At 42.1% G+C, this 20,061-nt stretch overlaps 1 protein-coding gene across 1 annotated transcript in view; it reads right to left on the reverse strand.

Moving 5' to 3' along the window:
- Window positions 1–1,313: 1,313 nt before the first annotated feature.
- The window catches only part of LOC122779966 (polypeptide N-acetylgalactosaminyltransferase 10-like), a 47,489-nt gene continuing 28,741 nt past the window's right edge, over window positions 1,314–20,061 (reverse strand). Inside the window, exons 5-14 of the mRNA XM_044042710.1 lie at window positions 16,202–16,387; window positions 15,175–15,358; window positions 11,315–11,432; window positions 6,460–6,567; window positions 5,985–6,206; window positions 4,716–4,832; window positions 2,503–2,652; window positions 2,133–2,367; window positions 1,899–2,055; window positions 1,314–1,688 (exon numbers count right to left, since the gene is read on the reverse strand). Coding sequence (XP_043898645.1) covers window positions 2,203–2,367; window positions 2,503–2,652; window positions 4,716–4,832; window positions 5,985–6,206; window positions 6,460–6,567; window positions 11,315–11,432; window positions 15,175–15,358; window positions 16,202–16,387 — 1,250 coding nt within the window. The 3' untranslated portion in view covers window positions 1,314–1,688; window positions 1,899–2,055; window positions 2,133–2,202. The remainder of the gene's footprint in view (window positions 1,689–1,898; window positions 2,056–2,132; window positions 2,368–2,502; window positions 2,653–4,715; window positions 4,833–5,984; window positions 6,207–6,459; window positions 6,568–11,314; window positions 11,433–15,174; window positions 15,359–16,201; window positions 16,388–20,061) is intronic.

A 20,061-nucleotide genomic window follows, 5' to 3' on the forward strand; every position in this document is an offset into this window, starting at 1 on the left:
CTGTTCACACACATTTCTCTGGAATATAATGATATAATTTGCAGCTTCCATCGCTCAGCTCTTATATAACGTCTGGGTGTTATCATACACACGGCGTGTGAAAAGACCAAGGTTAGAGCAATTTGTGCAGCAGCTCCCACTGTTTGTTTGTTTGACCTTGGTGGCTGTAGACAGCAATAAGATCCCCGCACTCATACCTGGGGAGTGGAATTGACTCTCACTTTGATGATGACTTGCTCTGTCAATAAAAAAGTGAGAGAGGTAAATGAACTCCGTGCCTCGGCGGCGGCTCGCTGCGCAGGTTTGGGTCTCCAGACTGAGCAGAGATGATGAGTTTGTGTGACCTCGGTTTTATCACTTTTCCAATAAAATGTCCGCGCTCAGATATCGGCGGGGAGCGGAAGACTCGAGCGGTCAAATACACGGCAAGCGGTGGGATGGGGAACGCGAGCTCCAAATGACTTGCACAGACCTCAGAGTTTGTTCTGCGTCACAGAACTTCAAACTGTAATTAGGAACTTGGACCTGTGGAGGGCAGCGTTACCTTTCTCAGAATAAACGAGCTGCTTTCATGACATTTTGTGCTTTTTTAGCAAATATATTTAAATTCCTTCCTTTTTTTTCCTTCCATTGTAAGACTTGTGTACTCAAAGTAGGACGTTGCAAGTCTGGCCGCCCTTTCCACGACAGAGCTCCCCCTACAGTTTCGGAGTACATATTTTTTACGACACCACCGTTAACATCCATCCACCTCTTTATCCTTATTGTCATGAAAACTGACTGTTTTCATGACAATAAAACGGACCCTCGCTCGATCCTCTTCCTCACTTCCACCCACGACAGTTTTCTCTGCTTCTGTCTTGATGAACGTCTAACTTAACGCCGTCACTGCCTTGAACTTCAAGCCAATACCTGGCTAGGGGGTGTTGCTGTAAAAGCAATTCATCACCTTTGCGAGACCTCCTGATTCTGAGGACTCCGGGTCTAGCGGCCCTGGTTTTCCCACTAAAAGACATTTTACCGTCACAGGCTGCATCCTGCATAGTTCTGCTTTCAGCACGTTCCTACCCTAAATATTATTGCCACCAACAATCAGACTTAAGGCTCATTGACGTAGAAGTATCACTGCCCACATCCTTGCTTCCAACCATCCTTTACTTTGATCTTGTTGTTAAATAAATACATCCCCTAGAGGGCAGCAAAGAGTCGACACACGGGGATGTGTAGTTAGCCTTTGTGAGCAGTTACCTTACCTGATAAATGTCAAAAAGCACAACATATATTTCAATACTTTGTAATCAAAATAGATACAATTTCTCGTGTGAATCTTCTTGTTTTATTGGGACGTAGAAAAAATATTTGCACTTTCAAAAAAAACAACGAGTCCGTAAAAGATTGTGTTCCACACATTGTGCAGGGATGATTCCGTTTCCACCAAAAAAGGTTCAGAGAATGCCCGGAATGAAACAAAGAGCCGATTCTGTAAATCCCAGGGTTGGAATTCTTTTAAGGCAACAATAGAAGAAGAAAAACAAAAATGAGGCAAAGTTGAAAACATCCGCCCACAAGTCTGTGTCTGGCAGAAATACTCCAGCAATAAAAGACAGGAGTGTCTTTGCTGAAGTTTGTGTCTCAATGTCCAAACTTCAGTTTGTTTGGGTTTCAGGTTTCACTGTGGTTCCTCCAGCCTGCACACAAACACAACACAGACACACAAACACGACACAGAAGTTTTAAGTACAGTATTTAATTAATTAAACAAACTTATTCCCAATAACATTCACAATCCCAACGATTCTCAGTCCTAACTTTCACAATCCCAACGTCTCTCAATCCCAACTTTCACAATCTCAAAGATTGTCAATCCTAACATTCCCACAGTGGAGACTTCCTCTTACCTTGTTCTCCTTCACAAGCTTGTGCTGTATGATTGGATTCAGGATGAGTTTGGTCCGACCAGCGCTCTGAGCTCTGAGTCTGTCACAGTGTCACTGCTTCACCGTGGTGAACGCTTCCAAAGCAGCAGCTTCTTCATATTCTAGCCTCTAATCTCATCTAAAGAAAAAAAAAAAGAACAGTTTTAGACGTCGTGCAGAAGCTCAGACAATTAAGTTTTTCTTATTTCATTTTACCGGGTCAAAGGAGATCATCGTTCCTCGATGGGTTTCTTTGGAAGATGCCTCGTCTCGCAGCACGCCGCCCTCAGTTGGTGTCCCGGTTGAAGTTCTCCAGCACGGTGGCGTTGGTCCTCTCGAACAGCCACTGCTGGCTCGTGGAGGAAGGGTCGCACGTGTTCATGAAGACTCGCCGCTCGCTCGGGCTGCTGTCGATGCAGCTGTTACTGACGGGGTGGTACACGCTGTTGTCCTGGAGGAGAGATGGCCACAAAATGTAAAGTTTTTCACTTGGGAATCCACTGTGACGTCTGTTGAAAAGGATTCCTGCGATTTCGGTGAAACAGGAAGCCAGAATGCAGAGATGTGACCTCTGAACCCCTCGTACCTTCCTGTAGCGCCACAGCTGGTTGCCCTTCATGCCGTGACAGTCGTACAGAGTCACGAGGCTGTTGTGGGAGACGGCGTCGAAGCAGACCTTCCTCGTGTGCATGGGGTCGCCCACACGAATGTCCTCCCTCCAACCGAGGGTCAGCACCTGTAAAAACACACACACACACACAGTGACATCACACGGTAGCAATTGCAGCGTTACAGTAGGAGCCAGGGTTAGTGTTAAATTGAGCTCAACTTACACTGTTCCAAAGTGCACCAACTATTTTACTAATTTACTGTGTAACTGTGGTTCTAAATTTAATCTAGACCATCACATTTTGTGTATTGATTGTGTGTCCCAGTTACAGTTGGAAGTCGGAACTGAGATTTTAACAGGATGTACAGCATCTGCCTAGACAGGTTGGGGCGAAAGGCAAACATGGGGGACAAAGAGGGGAGAGAAAGGACAGGGGGTGAGGTGAGGTAAAGACAGAAGCTATGTGTAGAGTTTTGTTATCATTAAGTTTTGCGAACAGCGACTAACAATGGCTAGCCTGAGATATGTTTGTGTATGTTTGCAGTGAAACGACCTCTTCGACGTGAATGGAACGTGCCGTTACTCAGCTTTGCTGACAGATGATACAATATATGAAAATCGTGGCTTATCAATAAGTGACAAGATAATATTGGTTAAAAGGGTAACAATAAATCTGAATATGTGTCAGAATGAAGACATAGTAGATGTAGTTTTCACCACGTCTGTTTATGTCTGTGCCCTCGTTCCTGCAATCAGTGCCGTCATGTGGGCCGATCATCTTTCCAATAAAATCATTTTTAAAAATGTGTTATTAGGTGCCAGTGTATCGATAATCATCAGGATGAGCAAATATTGTCGACCCTAAAAGGTTCATACACTGAGCTTAAGTTTCATTCAGTCAGAAAAACTGATTTTAATTAATTTTTTGAAAATATGTTGTCATTTTTAAGTCTTTACTGTGAACTATATACTGTTGCATGTTAAAAACAAACACTTTTATTTTGAAATTCTGTATAACGAAAGTCACAGATGTTGTTATTGTAATATAAGAATGGAACTTTGTTTTTTGTAATTTTTCACTTTACAAAGTGTAAAAAATACATAAGTAAAATAACACCACGGTTATATGAAGTATCAATGAATTACTTTGGATTTGTAGTGAATATAAAAGTTTTTCCCAACGATCCACAGAAAACGTCAAAAATGGATTGTTGAACTGTCAACGTTAAAAGTTAAAAAAAAGTTCATTAAATTTGACCCTTTTTGTTCTGTGTTTTTTAATATTTTGTACATTTAAACCTTTATTTTCTTAACTGTTCTGTTTTATTTGAAGCTAAGATTATAGAGATTTATATTTGACCTTTTACGTTTGACTTATACATATATATCGATATCTTCTCCCAGTCATTAGACTGTGAGAACATGAGCATGCACATCACTTGTTTTATTATTAAAGTCCACGTGAAGCTGAGGTCACGAAGGCGGAAGATGAAAAGTGAGCTCATGAAACAAATTCATGGTCTTCAGGTCATAAACATAAGCAGCGTTTTTGTTTAATGGCAAGGACGACAACAACAACAACGTGGATATTTATTGGGATATTTCAAAGCAGTGGTTACTGTGATTCCTTTAAACCGTGCCAGTGGATAAGGAGTGACCTGACAGAGTGGAACACTTTGGCTCCCGATGATCAGTCCATTAAAATAATTGGTGCGCGGCCCGGACGTGTGAACATCAATCCTCTGAGAAGCCGGCGTCGCATTTGTGGCTCAGCGCTGTACGAGCAGAATGTTGCACAATTGCATTTTTTATTTCATAAACGCTGGAAACGAGCAAATAAAGGCTGATGTTTGGTGGTCATGTGACTGAAACATCACGTGATTGGGGAGTCGATGAACGAGAAGAGGAAAGTGTGGACTGACGTGGAAACCGCGAGAAACTTTATTATTTCCTTTTGTGGGAAACATAATATTTGAAATATTCTGCGGAGAATAAAACGTTTGAACGGGTTTAAAAGTGTTTGAGGAGAAGACTACTTTGTGCAGATGTCGGACAATTTATCGCAGGTATTCAGAACATTATTTTTCAAAGAACTCCAAACTATCGGTGCACATTCATCATAGTTTTCAAGTTCCCCCTCACTCATCTGCCTCTGTGGTTTCCTGACGTGTAAAGACTGAGCTTCTCACCTGACCGTGACTCCAGCCCACCTCGCCGCGGCCTTTCACGCAGTTCTCCAGGCGGATGGGACTCCCGGACACAAAGTGTTTGATCTCCATACACATGTCGCTGCCCACGTTCCGTATCTGAAGAGACACACACACAGATGTTTCCATCTTTAGCTGTGCTAATGAAATGTCCCGTTCCTTTAAGGTGCCCGGAGTCAAACATCTTCTGTCTTATTGCCGACATATTTCATCACTTGTCTTTTGTTCCCGCTGGGAATTGTGTTATCAGCATCGCCAGCTTGACGCACGCGTGTCAGTGCTGTCGATTTGGGAACATCCCTCGCAGCATTTTTATTACACAAATCCTGCAGTGAACGTTCTGTCTCCTGTTTGTTAACAGTGTCCTCATTCACTGTAATAAATGTAACTCCTGCAGTGGAGAAACTGGACACATTCAGGCCTGAGCCGCATGGAAACAGAACTCTCCTGACACTATCTCTGCCTCTCTAAATGCTGTTGTGCACGTGCCAGGCCTGTGTGTGGCGCTGTAACTCATGTGCTACAGACTCCAAACACTAGAAGAAGAAGAAGAAGAAGACAAAGATGGTGGCACGCAGAGATCCACTCACAGGGTTCCCACTCTTTCAAATTCAAGGACTTTTGAAAGACTTTCCTGGACCGATTCCCTCAAATTCAAGGTGCACAGATGCTGACACAGCTGAAGATGGAAGGGCCAACTGGTAAGAGCTTGTCTTCGTCCATGATGGTGTCCACTTTTAATGATTTGCAGAGATCTTGGAATTTTCATGTCATTTCACTATCACTTTACTCGCTTGTTGATCAGCACAAAATGTCCTCACTTTTTGAAAATGAAAACAACATTAGATTCAGACAAATAGCAAACAGCAAGCGCTGAAGGTTTATGTTTCTTGTCTCTTATTTCCCTGTTATTCTTTTCCAGCCTTTTTCAAGCCTAACCTTTGACCCAGGTGGTGAGTGAGTGCAATGAGGAAAAATGCAGCAAACAACCTCTCCACTTTATACTCATTTATTTTCCCTCTTGTTTCCTTTTTCATATTTTTCTTTATATCTGAGCCAATAATGAAATCAACGACCTCCATTAGCGATGAACAAATTGAAAAAAGGCATTCCAGGGTGAGTCCTCATCCTCAAGTGCTTTCATCGTTCTATTTTTTTATGTTTTCATATTATTTTTCTGTTGTAAGTTTGTTTTGAAAAGTGCAATAAAAGTATAACTGTATGGACGAACACTTGAATCGTTGCTCTTACCTCCCCCCATGCAGCAGCGGGGGGCTCCACCGGCGGGTAGTGCTTGGGCAGGTCCCAGGCCACCTCGCTCATGAACCACTTGAAGTTCTTGCAGTTGAGCCGGTTCCTCAGCTCCTTCTGCGCCGTCATGTCTCCCGCAGATAGGTGGCGGTACTCGGGTCGGCGCTGGTACACGTACTCGGCGTACTCATCCATCCACACCTCTGCCACGCGCTTCAGGTTCTGAAATGAAATCAAAAAGAAACACCCTGGATTCAAATATTTCATTAACGTACTGGAACCACTCTACGGAACGCCAAGCAGGTCACGAATTACTACAAGGTGTTTCCTTCCATGTATGTTATTGGAGGTCAGAGGTCACATTTAGAGATCACTTTTAGAAAGAGTCCTCACTTTATGAAAATGTATAAAAGGTGAAAGGTCACAGCACTGATGCTGTCATGAACTGTGAAGTTAACGCGGTGCAGTGACTCACCTTTGCCAGACTGATTCCACCGGGGACTTTATAGGGGACGTACTTCCTGTAGATGTGTCCAACCCTGGAGCAAGGGATGTCCTCCATCCGTCCTCCACACATCCACACCTACAGAGACACAGAGAAACCTTATACTACACCACTTAATTGGACGTCCGTCCTTGTCCCAGTAAACAAACACTGGTGGGGAATCGTTCACATGTATTCTTAAGTGTGGTTTTAGTCAAACTAACATGTTGACATGTATTTTTAAGTGTGGTTTTAGTCAAACTAACATGTTCACATGTATTTTTAAGTGTGGTTTTAGTCAAACTAACATGTTCACATGTATTTTTAAGTGTGGTTTCAGTCAAACTAACATGTTCACATGTATTTTTAAGTGTGGTTTTAGTCAAACTAACATGTTCACATGTATTTTTAAGTGTGGTTTTAGTCAAACTAACATGTTCACATGTATTTTTAAGTGTGGTTTTAGTCAAACTAACATATTCACATGTATTTTTAAGTCCGGTTTCTAACGTCATAATTATCATGTAAACACACTGACTCATCACAGGTTTCCATTTTTTTACATCTAAAGACAGATTCGCAGGAAAGGTGAAGGAAACGGGCCAACGAGGAACCTCGAAAAGAACGAAGCGTGAAGTGCAGCAGCTCTGACAGGATTATAAATCCTGGTGAGACTGAGGTGGCAATGAAAGATGAGGAGGAGTGAAGTCAGATTATGATGTGATGGTGACCTGAGCAGCAAGGTCAGATATAAAACGCTGGATTAAATCATAGGTGTGGCGTTTTATGTCAGTGTTTAAACTTGAAAATTCTCTTCTGCTTTTAAAAATGAAGTCCGGTGTAAGAAGTGTCCTTTTTCATATCATTAAACAGATATAATTTATCAAAGAAAAAAAGAAAATTGATGAAATATTGACGCCAAAAAAAAAAAAATAAAAATTTATCGGCAGATAGAAAACCCTGATCGGCCTCCAGATGAGACACAGTTCCTCTGTTTGTCCATGTTTGTGTTTAAATCCAGCTTTTCATTTTGCTTTTGTCTTGAAGACAAAACCCTGAAAGTCTTTCTTTCTCCGTGATCCTCTTCCCTGTCTCTCCCCTTTTCTTTCCCAGGGTTTATTTTTCACCGTCGCCAGTCGAGTAGAAGAATCATCGCTATTGTTTTCGCCGCAGATGAAGGATTAGAATGAGAAATGAGAGGCGTGTGCCGGATGTCTGTGTCGTGTGAGATAGAGGAGCGCGGGCTGAGGGATGAGCGAGGAAAATCTCTGCAATGGAAGGTTGGTTTGTTTGGGTTTTTTTTAGGCTGTTTAAAACATTTTAAAACCTCATCACGGCAGAACAATTCATCCTTATCTAAATGAAATGGCACATTTAAAAGACAGCACAAAAACTGCTCTGTGTTCTTTTAAAAATGCAGAATAATTCATGTTCTTATGATGTCATGAATCCACAGCAGCAGTCGTCAGACTCTTACTCTGCAGTACACAACCAGCATATAGCAACTGCAGCAAATGGAGTGTTCCAGTTACACTCGGAAGTCGGAATTTCCTGTTCAAGTTCCAACTCGAAAATTCGGAGGAAACCTTACAAACTACAAACGATTTATAGCATTTATTTAGCATAAATCAGTCGTATAGCAGCAGCAGAAGAAAAAACAACAACAACAGCAGCAGCAAAAACAACAACAGCAGCAGAAGAAGTAGCAGTGCAGTAGCAGCAGTAGACAGCGGAAGCAGGAAGACTTAAAAGTTATCATAATTTAAATAAAATCAAAACTTAAAACCAAATTAATTGTAATTTTACACTTAAAGTAACACTAAAGGAGTTGAGTTTAACATTTTACAACAACTCAGTGACCAGTTCTATCTGTCTGCACTTTAACCAGATAAGTATTTACCGGCTTTAATTTCATATATTTATAATTATATAAAACTATACGTTTATTTCGTGATCATTTAGTAAATATTTTGTGTTTTATTCTTGTATTTTTGTCTCTAATCTATGGCTGCTGTAACATAACAATTCCCCAGTCTGGCATCAATGAAGTTCATCCATTCATCATCCGTTCATGTATTCATCGCAAGTCATGTTAAATTGAACTGTTTTCGTGTAACTTTAATGCGGCGGAATCTCCAGTGTATGATTATTATTTATTCCCTTCATGCATATCGCATAAGTACATTTGTCCGTTCGAATTGTTTTCATTAAAGTTTAAATAATGCATGCACAGAGGAGGATTGTGGGTAATTCTACCACACTGGCGTCCTCCTCTGAGGTCGTTGAAATTCCAGGAACTCTGAGAAAGTGTTTCTCACAGACTTTGGTCAAAAGTTGCATCAGAAGGAACTGGACTTCACAAACCACCGTCAGATCACATGACCCTCATGACCCCCGCGCCGGCCATCTTGGTTTCCTGAAACACAGTCTCTCTCTCTCGTGTTTTACAATTTCCTCCACCAGCGAACGCAGCTCAGATGATCTGAGGCTGAGCTCAGAGCGAGGAACTACACAACAGCAGAACTCGCTCTGGCCCATGAATAAAACATCTCTGCTGCCACAGACAAAACCTGAATTGACTCACAGTACAAGAGCAACTGTGAGAATAAATAAAACATCAGCAGCACACGCAGCTCAGGATTTTCAGCGGCTGCAGCGGCCGTGTGTGTGTTTGCTTCCTCTGCATGAATAATAATGACTCAACCAAAGGCAGCAGCAGCAGCAGAAGAAGAAATAGCAGCAGCAGCAGCAGAAGAGAGTACAGCAGCAGAGAAGAGAAACAGCAGCAGCAGAAGTAGAGGATACAGCAGCAGAAGAAGAAGGAGAAACAGCAGCAGCAGAAGTAGAGGATACAGCAGCAGAAGAAGAAGGAGAAACAACAGCAGCAGCAGAAGTAGAGGATACAGCAGCAGAAGAAGAAACAGCAGCAGCAGAAACAAACGGCTTCAGCAGAAACAGCAGCAGTAGATGTGAGCTTCAGAGTGGACTGAGTGTGGTTCCACTTGTAGATTTCAGCAGCAGCAGAAATCTTTTGCATCTTTAGCAGTGAAGTTAGTTAGCTCTGGCAAGAATGCACTGTTTGATGGCGTTGTCATGGAAACAAGCAGCCGCGGCTTCACAGCAACAACATGATTCTCTCAATCATGCCCAGAGCCACCACTTAGCTCCTCCTCTTTCTGGGTTTGAGCTCCAGACTCTGGAAACCCAGTCTTCACGGGGGGGCGCGGGGGATGTCCAAATTGCCTAATCCCCAGATTGCATGTATTTTTAAATTCTTCTTGCTGCAAAGGCAAGAGTGCATGTAGAGGGAAAGTCAGCTGGTTTTGTCCAATAACATGGACTCGACCCAAACTGTGGTTCTGGAGTTCAGATCCAACGGGTTGTAACTGGGAAACCAGTAGTGAAAACTTCATTAGATTAGAGGTGGATCCATGCAGGGTACGTGCAAGGACAGAAGACAGTTTTGGAAGAGCTGGGTCTTCAAGAGCTTCTTGAAGACAGACAGGGACACACGCCCCCTGTTCTGGTAGAGCTCCGTAGGACATTCCACCAGCGTGGAACGACACATGGAAAGAGTCTGGATTGACAATCCTTTGGCGAACGGAGTCGCTGAAGGCTAACAGAAGCCTTTAAGTCAGTGGGAGCAGAGCCATGAAGCACTTTGTAGGCTTGCATCAGGGATTTGAGGGTAGCCAGTGGAGGGGTGACGTGTGCCCTTTTGGGCTGATAGCAGGGCGTTGTGAGACGACCAGAGGCTGGATGAGGAGCTGGGTCGTACAGGCTTTATCCACATGGAACCAGTGTTTTTGGGAGCGTCACACCCTTGTGTTCTTGTGTCTATACTTTGGGAACGTTGGGGAAAACAATGATGTCGGAGAGTTTTTTAAAACCCCTTCAGAATGAAAAAGAAAGACGATTGTTCAGGTGAAAGTGAAAATCCGCTGTCATTTCCTGGCCGTGTGTGAGCTGTAGACGCAGACTCTTCCCACACTGGCGTCACTGGGACGGAGCTCCAGATTAACGGCAGCAGTGAATGAAGCGATTGTGTTTGACGCCCCACGCCGTGTGAGCAGCAGTTTGGTTGTAAGGATTAGCGCGAGAGCCCACTAATCTCCTCACCTCAGGAGACAGGGGCTGTCTGCGCTCTATCAGCTAATGGGGATCTTAATAAAAAGGGAAACCAAATTGAATATCTGAGGGGCCTGAGGTAGACTTGAGAGGCACAGCCGGGCCTGCGCTGGTGGCAAAGTTTAATAGTGTGATCATCTTGGCCAAAATAATAACCTCGCTGTGGGATATCATCTCAGTGAGTGCTCGAGCTCCAGATGAAAAAGCTTCAAAAACACTATTAAAAAATAGAAGAGGTTTTCACACCAGGCTCAGCCCCGAGGTCACGACCGCGTTAGTCAAGGTCCGTCATTCATTTAAGGAGAAATCATTGCTCTGCAAACGCTCGCATTCACGGCTGTACTTTTCAAGGTGAAGGCGTTCAGTGCACGGTGGCGTCCTGGGGACGAGTGCTGTGTTCACACAAAGCCGGCGACAGTGTGTGATGCGTGTGAGGTGTGTGCGATGCGTGTGTGAGGTGTGTGTGATGCGTGTGTGAGGTGTGTGTGATGTGTGCAGTGGCGTGTGTGTGTGTGTGTGATGCGGTGAGAGGTGTGTGTGTGTGTGTGATGTGTGTGTGATGTGTGTGTGTGTGTGTGATGTGTGTGTGATGCATGTGTGTGTGTGATGTGTGTGATGCGTGTGTAAGGTGTGTGTGTGTGTGAGGTGTGTGTGATGCGTGTGTGAGGTGTGTGTGATGTGTGCAGTTTATTTGATCAGTGTTTCAACTCAAGTTTACCTTGAAGGAGATCTCGTACTGTTCTCCTCCCCAGATCTCCAGACCTGTGTCGTATCCCCCGAGCTCCCAGAACCACTTCCTGTCTACGGCAAACAGTCCACCGGCCATCACTGGAGACCTGCAGGACACACACACACACAGATAATGGTTAATTAAATATAAATAATGCTTATTCAGTGACTGAACTGTCATAACTGTAGATTTGATAAAAACCTGAAATAATACCTTAACAGGACTAACTGTTATTAAATTAAATTAAATTAATGTAATAATCAAGTCAACAGGAAGTCGGCCATTTTGATTGTTGGCGTTCATTTGGCGATTTCCACCCCCACGTAAATGAGCTAACTCGTCCAAGAGCGAATAAAAGTCTAACTATTGAGTGAGGGAGACAGTGAGAGCAGGGAACTGCTGCACTCCCAGACGTGGGGACGTGAGGGCAGACCTAGTTTTTTATTATTTTTTCCAGATTCTCCACTCTTGAAATCCTCCAACATCCAACATCGCAGCTTCTGACAACGACCTCTGAACTGAGCGCACACAGAACCGATCAACTCTCTGCAGAGTTCAGTTCTGCTGCTGCTGCTGATGATGATGATGATGCTGCTGCTGCTACACACCTGAGGTGGGAGGAAAAGTGGGGCAGCAGGTGCAGACAGACACACACACACACGAAACAGTACTACCGGTGCTGATTTGTGTGTTCATCAGCCGGATTTGACCCTTGACCCCGGCTCTCTTCACCGCGTCGCATCACGTTAACCCAGTTAATGCGATGCTAATCTTCACAGTCCATCAACCACAAGAAGAACATGTATGGGTTTTATTTTGTCTAAAAAAAAACACCACGTCTGACGAAGAGGATCTTCTTCTTCTTCCCTGCTTCTCCCTTCAGGTGTCGCCACAGCGGATCATCTGCCTCTATCTTGTCCTCATGTCGCCCTTCACAACATCCGTGAACCTTCTCTGTCGTCTCTAATCTGTCCACCCTGACCTGTCCCCTGGATTATTACGCTCACGTCTAATCCTGGCCCATCGCGGTCACTGCCAACGAACATCTGCTTGTTAGAATTGGAGTTCTTGGTTTGGTCTATTGTTGTTGTGCAAACCTGGAAATGATGATGTTTCTCAAATGTCTTTGGTTTTTTATGGAGCCAAGAAACCAGAAAATCTTCACGTTTAAAGAAGCTGAGAAATCAGAAGAAACTAAAAACCCATTCATCGCTTTTGATCGTCGCGGACGTTAACATTCAGATGCACAGCCTCCCAGTCAGCGGTTGAAGTTGGATCCTCGTCAGTTAAGTTTCCCTGAAGTTTTCCCCTCAACTGTGACTACTTCCTTCTGCATGCGTGGTTATAAAACATTTGAACTTTCCTTTGCATCCCGCTACGTTTTTTTGCGAGATTCTCTAAAAGCTCTTTGAGTCCGGAGCACAACGACAGCTGCGTTTCCGTCCACGTTGTTGTGTCTCAGGATGAAACCGAGCAAACGATTCCACTCTCTGCGGAAAACTCCTGTCAAAGAAGGACAACAATTGCCCATCACTGCCCTGAAGATGTACACCACTATCACTATCACAGCACAGGTGCAGGGGGTTAAGTTGTCATGGTAACCAGTGTTTCTTCGGGAGGCAGGCGGAGGCAGGCGGTCAGCGGGTTCTCTGCCCTCGTCAAAGACGTTTGTGAGGAGGTTCAATTACAGCGAGCTGCAGCAGCGCGGCAAGGCCTCGGACATCAGAGTCTGAGCCACAGAGAGTGTTTCACAAGTTTTCACCAAAGACAGGAGAGAACGCAAAACAGCAGAAAAAACATTTTACATTGCAGTAATTACACAAATGAATATATATACAGTATATGTATATATATATATATATATGTATATATATATATATATATGTATATGTATATATATGTATATGTATATGTATATGTATATATATGTATATATGTATATGTATATATATATGTATATATGTATATATATATGTATATATGTATATATATATATATATATATACATATATATGTGTGTATACAATCCAACTTTACTTTAAAACAACCACATTGCATCACAGCGCTGCACAGAATAAAAAATAAAGAGCACAGAAGCTCACGCAAGACGATGACACGATGATCTAAAAACAACAAAGATGAATCAACATAAAGAACAGATCAAATGAAATAACACACCAAAGAAAAAGAAACGTAAAGGTAAATAACATCCACAGCCGTGTCAAAGGTCAGTATTATGTTAAGTATATTAGGCTCATTTGTTTTACATTAAAAAAATTCCACAAGAGCAAAACGAAACTCGACATAAAACATGTAGAAAGAATTCATTCATATAATATGACATGAAAGGGCGTAATTAAAGTTCAAACACGTGCATTTGCCCAGAAAATGCAGTTGGAAATGCCGTGTGTGTGTGTGTGTGCCATTACATCGCTTTATTGATTTATAACCTTTCTTTCACCAGGAAAATGTTAAAAATCCCACTCTTTTACAGGCAGACGCACATAAAAACATAAAAATATAAAACATAAAACAGAGTCACACACAAGCACAAACAAGGATTTACGGTGAGAAATCCGACGTGTCATATTCACAGAATCCCATTTTTTCTGTGCAGCTGTCTTTAGCTTTGTGTTTCAGGGGGCGTGACCCGGTCGGCTGGGCGGAGTCTCTTAAACTCTGACCGACGAGTGTTTGTTCCTTTGCTTCCTGTCCGGCCTCTGCTCTTTTTGTTGGCTTTATTTCCTGTTCCTTTTGTGTGACCTTTGACTTCCGATAATTTAGGCTTCAGTTTGTCTTTTTTTACTTTTTTATGATCGTCTAAAAAAAAAACTTTTTCCCAAAGAATCCTGTGTACAAAAACTTCTGCGAATCAAAATATGCACAGTGACAGTGACACAAAACAAAGGAAAATCATCTTAAAAAGAATCACTTCAATCTGTAGTTTTTAGATTTTTGTCATTGTTGTTTCCATGTGTTGTCCGCGTGTATCACAGTAACGTATCATAAATAGATAAAAAGTCAGTGTTTCAGTGCGGGAATGTAAACCTGTGACCTGACTGATGGACACAAAACAAATAAAAAGTCTTTGTTTAATGGCTCCTTGCACGTCTTGTACCTGAGTTACTTCACTGCATGCGGCCTCACCGGGGAGAACATTCACTGAGCACAACATCAATTACGGTCTCACCTCATTTACTCCTAACAGCTAATTATACAACACAGCACAAGTCGACTTTCGCTCGCTCTCAGAGAAGAAGAGGAAGAAGAAGAGCAGTTTGATCACAGTCACTCCCCAGACACCGGCGAGCACTGCGATCATGTTTCTCTTCGATGTCGCGAGGATAGTGCAGGTTTTAGTTTCGTCACAAATCTGTTGGTCTGCATTTCCTTTTCAGACTGGAAACTGAACTCTTTTAAAGGTCCTGGGAAACTTCCACGCACAGCGGCTCACCTCCCTCTTGTCCTTTCTGTCCCCCATTTATCCCTTTGACCCCAACCTGTCTTGGCAGATGGCCGCGTATCTTTGAGTCTGGTTCTGTCACAGATTTCTTCTTCTATTGAAAGGGAGAGAGTCTGTCCGTCTGTTTCAGACAGAAGCTTTTAACAGCTCAAGTGCAAACGCTTGAAGGCGAGACACCGTCGTAATTACAGCAGCGACGGAAACACAGATACTGTCGTTTAAGTGTCATTTGCTTTCATCCGAAAACAATAAAAAGCTGATGATAAGCGATGATGAGTCGCTCAGCTGTCACTCGGCGTAAAGCCTCCACAATTGGAGTGTGATATTAGAAAAGGCACAGCGTGAATACTTCATACCCACAGTCAGACGTCAGCGTTACACTCACTCGAAGGGTTCACTGGGGTCGTCCCACTGCAGCTCCGGGGGGATGGGGATGCGCTTGTAGTACATCTCCCAGTCAAAGGCTCCGCGCATGGCGTCGCCCGCCTGCGTGTCGTAGCCGAAGTTGTCGTGGTCGATGACGTCGATCATCGGGCACACGATCGTCTTCCTGTTCTGGGCAATTCGGTCTGAGACACAGAGACAGAGAGACGATGGCTGGTGGTTCAAGTCCAAGATTCTGTCTGACAGTTTTGGACAAATCACACAACCCAAAACTTGTGCGTGTGTGCAGGATCAGACACTCTACCAGCAGGCCCAATTTCATCCAAATCTGATCCGGATTACGGATTTGGCGTCCAATTTAAATGTAACACAAAACCATCTTTTGGAGGTGCAGAAGGACACTATTGAAACTGAACTAGTTCTTTATTATTCCGCCAGATTTCGATCGCATTTTTGAGGGCCTAAGCATGCCCCATGATTGCATCAGACCAATCTACGTCTGAAAGTGGTTCTGTGAATGTGCATGGAAAAGGGGAGGGGCTAATAAGTGCGCCACCCCCAAGACAAATTTGGCTAGAGCAGCAGGTTTATCGTACATGCACGGAAATGGGTACACATGTGTAGAAGGTCAGGATGAAGAAATTAGTCAATTATACCCATGATCAACAGAAAGGCCGCCATTTTGGATCAAAGTTCTAGTTTTGGGCGATTTTGCACCAATGCTACTTGAACGGATTGTCCTAGAGCTTTAGTTTTTATTCTAATTACATAAAGTGCTGTAGTGATCATAGTGAGACCTGTTCACACACACACACTGTGCAGTGTAAACAGACATTATAAGGTTGTGCTTCCATGTGCGACGACATCGTGCTGAGAAACATCTCAACATCAGTCCTTGATGGAAAAAAGGGGTAATTGGGGAATGTGAGATGAAGTGATGAGCAGGTCTGTGGATATAACAGGCACTCAGACTCACAGCGGGTGTGTGTGTGTGTGTGTGTGTGTGTGTGTGTGCCTGTCTGTCTCACCCAGCAGTGGAGGAAGCCAGTTGACGTTGGCCTCACAGTGAGAGTCCAGGAAGGTGATGACTTCCCCTTTTGCGGCAGCGGCTCCCAGCAGACGAGTGCGGATCAGTCCCTCCCTCTTCTTCGTCCTCAGGATTTGAACCTTTGGCAGACGCGCCATGTACTTCTGCAGCTGTGTCTTCAGGTGATCTGCACGGAGGAGGAGGAGGAGCCATTTACGTCAGCTGCTCATGTCACAAGGTCAGCATTTTCCTGAGACGGAAATTTGATATTTTTTACACTAACATTCATGTAAATAGTTACATTTATTTCAATCTGACACGGGAACCTTAGTTTTCACATGTGGAACCTTTGTAGTTTTCTGTCTCTCACTTACTCACTTAAAGCTGCACTCTGTAACTTTTGCTGATTTTTGTTTTTAGCTTAGCATTAGCCCCAGGAGGGCAGTTACCCATTAGCTCCAGGAGCATTTTTGTTAGTTTAGCATGAGCCACAGGAGATTAGCTACCTTACCATTAGCCTCAGGAGAGTTGTTGGTTTAGAATTAGCAGCAGCATCCTAGTTAGCTCAGCATTAGCCCCAGGAGAGTTGTTGGCTTACAATCATCACCAGGAGAATAGTGAGCTTAGCATTAGCCACAGGATAGTTTCTATATTAGCATTAGTCCCAGGAGAGTTATTGGCTTAGAATTAGCACCAGAAGAATATTAGCTTGGCATTAGCTAACTTTGTAATATGGTGGTTGTTGTATCAGACTCATGAAATATTATTTTAAGGTGATTTCCTGCTTGTTTGTAGTGATTATGTGATGTTATTTTCACAGTAATCATCTCTGTCATGAAATTCAGCATATTTTATTTTATTTTCCAAATATATTTGATTTACATATCACTGTAAATTATTAAAATAATTAATGAGAGGAAAAGATAAATTAATAAAAAATATTACCCAGCACATATTGCACGGACGTCCAGTATTAAAACTTAATTTTGTGACCTTGTCTTTTTATAATATGACCCTTTATACTGAGACTTTAATTATTTTATACGTTTAAAACCTTCTAACTTTAATTAGTTCCACTTATTTTTAAACTACAATAAATGTTGTGCTTTTATTCCTCGTTGCCACTTTAGTTTGTTTGTCGTCTCTCGTCTCGTTTGGCACTTTGTGAACTCTGTTTTTCAAATGCTGTTCTATAAATAAAGTTATCATTATTATTATAATTATTGTGTCGCACTCCAGATGGTGTTGCACAGAAATTAAGAGCATATTCTACAGACAGATCCAAAAGTTGGTTTATTTTTAGGGTTCTTTATTAGCTAAACATGAAGCAGATTTTGAAACCATAGAGCCAAAAAATAAAGACATTTGAAATCATTCAGTCACGATAGAAACATGTAATTATAATAAAAACATTACTTTCTGCATAGTTTTATCATAATATGAATTCATAATTAAAGCATTAAACAATTCAAGTAAAAAGAGTCTGTACATCATCCATCAATCATCCATCCATCCATAGATCATCCATCCATCTATCATATCTATACCTCCATCCATCTATAGTATCTATACATCCATCTATAGTATCTATACAGTACATTCATCTATAGTATCTACACATCAATATATATTGTCTATACATCCATCCATCAATCTATAGTATCTATACATCCATTAATCCATTTTTAGTATCTACACATCCATCCATATCATATATCATCCATCCATCCATCTATAGTATCCATCCATCCAGCTATAGTGTCTATACACCCATCCATAGATCATCCATCCATCAATCCATAGATCATCCATCCAGCCATAGATCATCCATCCATCTCTAGCATCTACACATCCATTCTTCCATCTCTGGTATCTACAATCCATCCATAGATTACCCATCCATCCATCAATAGTATCTGCACATCCATCCATCATCTCTAGTATCTACCATCCATCCATAGATCATCCATCCATCTATCATATCTATACCTCCATCCATCTATAGTATCTATACATCCATCTATAGTATCTATACAGTACATTCATCTATAGTATCTACACATCAATATATATTGTCTATACATCCATCCATCAATCTATAGTATCTATACATCCATTAATCCATTTTTAGTATCTACACATCCATCCATATCATATATCATCCATCCATCTATCTATAGTATCCATCCATCCAGCTATAGTGTCTATACACCCATCCATAGATCATCCATCCATCAATCCATAGATCATCCATCCAGCCATAGATCATCCATCCATCTCTAGCATCTACACATCCATTCTTCCATCTCTGGTATCTACAATCCATCCATAGATTACCCATCCATCCATCAATAGTATCTGCACATCCATCCATCATCTCTAGTATCTACCATCCATCCATAGATCATCCATCCATCTATCATATCTATACATCCATCCATCTATAGTATCTATACATCCATCCATCTATAGTATCTTTACAGTACATTCATCTATAGTATATACACATCCATCTATAGTATCTATACATCATCTATATTGTCTATACATCCATCCATCAATCTATAGTATCTATACATCCATTAATCCATCTCTAGTATCTACACATCCATCCATATCATATATCATCCATCCATCCATCTATAGTATTCATCCATCCATCTATAGTGTCTATACATCCATCCATCAATCCATAGATCATCCATCCATCCATAGATCATCTATCCATCCATCTCTAGCATCTACACATCCATTCTTCCATCTCTGGTATCTACTATCATCCATAGATCATCAATCCATCCATCTCTAGTATCTACACATCCATCCACCCATCACCTATAGTATCTAGCTATCATTATTAAATGATGTGATAACTGTGATGATCCAGAAGATCATCACAGTCATTCAGAGTGAACTCAAAGAGACAGAAAACAAAGTATCCGTGTCGACTCCTGTGGTCCACATGAGTCTCCATCTGTTTTTGCTGAGTCATGTTTTTTTTCGGTCTGAAGCGATGGCAGTAAACTCGCTGGCTGCGACACAAACGCCGCCGGCCTCCTGCTGGCCAAAGTGTAACGAGCAAACAGAAAGCTCCACGGCACATTAAGAGCCAAAGGTCTGAGTCATTCATCACCAGGTGGATGGATTATTTTTATTTTGCGGCGCCACCGTGGGCCCTGAAACTCAAACACCATCCATCACTGATCTCAATCTGTGTGCAAATGTAATGCCACTGACGTTTAAGGCTAAAACAACATAACACTTCATATTCTCCAGTTCACCTCCTTATCCTGATCTTCACATTCTATTGGAAATGTATTAAACATACTTGCTCTTTTCTTTATTGTTGGCCTTTGTGATGCAACATGATGTTTACTGTGATTTATTTTGGGCATTTTGAATCATATGTATATATAACTGTGATATATATGTATAAATAACAAGGCTCCAATGAGTTAAACTCATCAAAACATCATCATCGGCCATTTTGACATAAAATAATAAGAAACTAAAAACAAGTATGGCTCCATTTCAATTAGGTTTCCAGGAAACCTGATGATGCTTAGATTAATGATTTTTTAAGGGGAAATTATTGTCATGTGACAGATATTAAAGATAATGACAATCATCAGTCTCATTTTTGGCTTTTGGAAGTCAGTCTGTTGGTGGATTTACTGTAAAGAAGAGCTAATTATTTGGCCGTCTGTTGGTGGATATGGAGAATGGCTCATTATTTGGCAGTTAGTCTGTTGGTGGATACAGAGAATGGTTCATTATTTGACAGTCAGTCTCTTCATCTGATTGTATGAATTGTTGGGGGTTATTACCCCAGAATCAGGAGCAGGCGGCCATTTTGGACCC

This window comes from Solea senegalensis, linkage group LG13 (genome assembly GCF_019176455.1).
Source record: "Solea senegalensis isolate Sse05_10M linkage group LG13, IFAPA_SoseM_1, whole genome shotgun sequence".
NCBI classification, from domain to species: domain Eukaryota; kingdom Metazoa; phylum Chordata; class Actinopteri; order Pleuronectiformes; family Soleidae; genus Solea; species Solea senegalensis.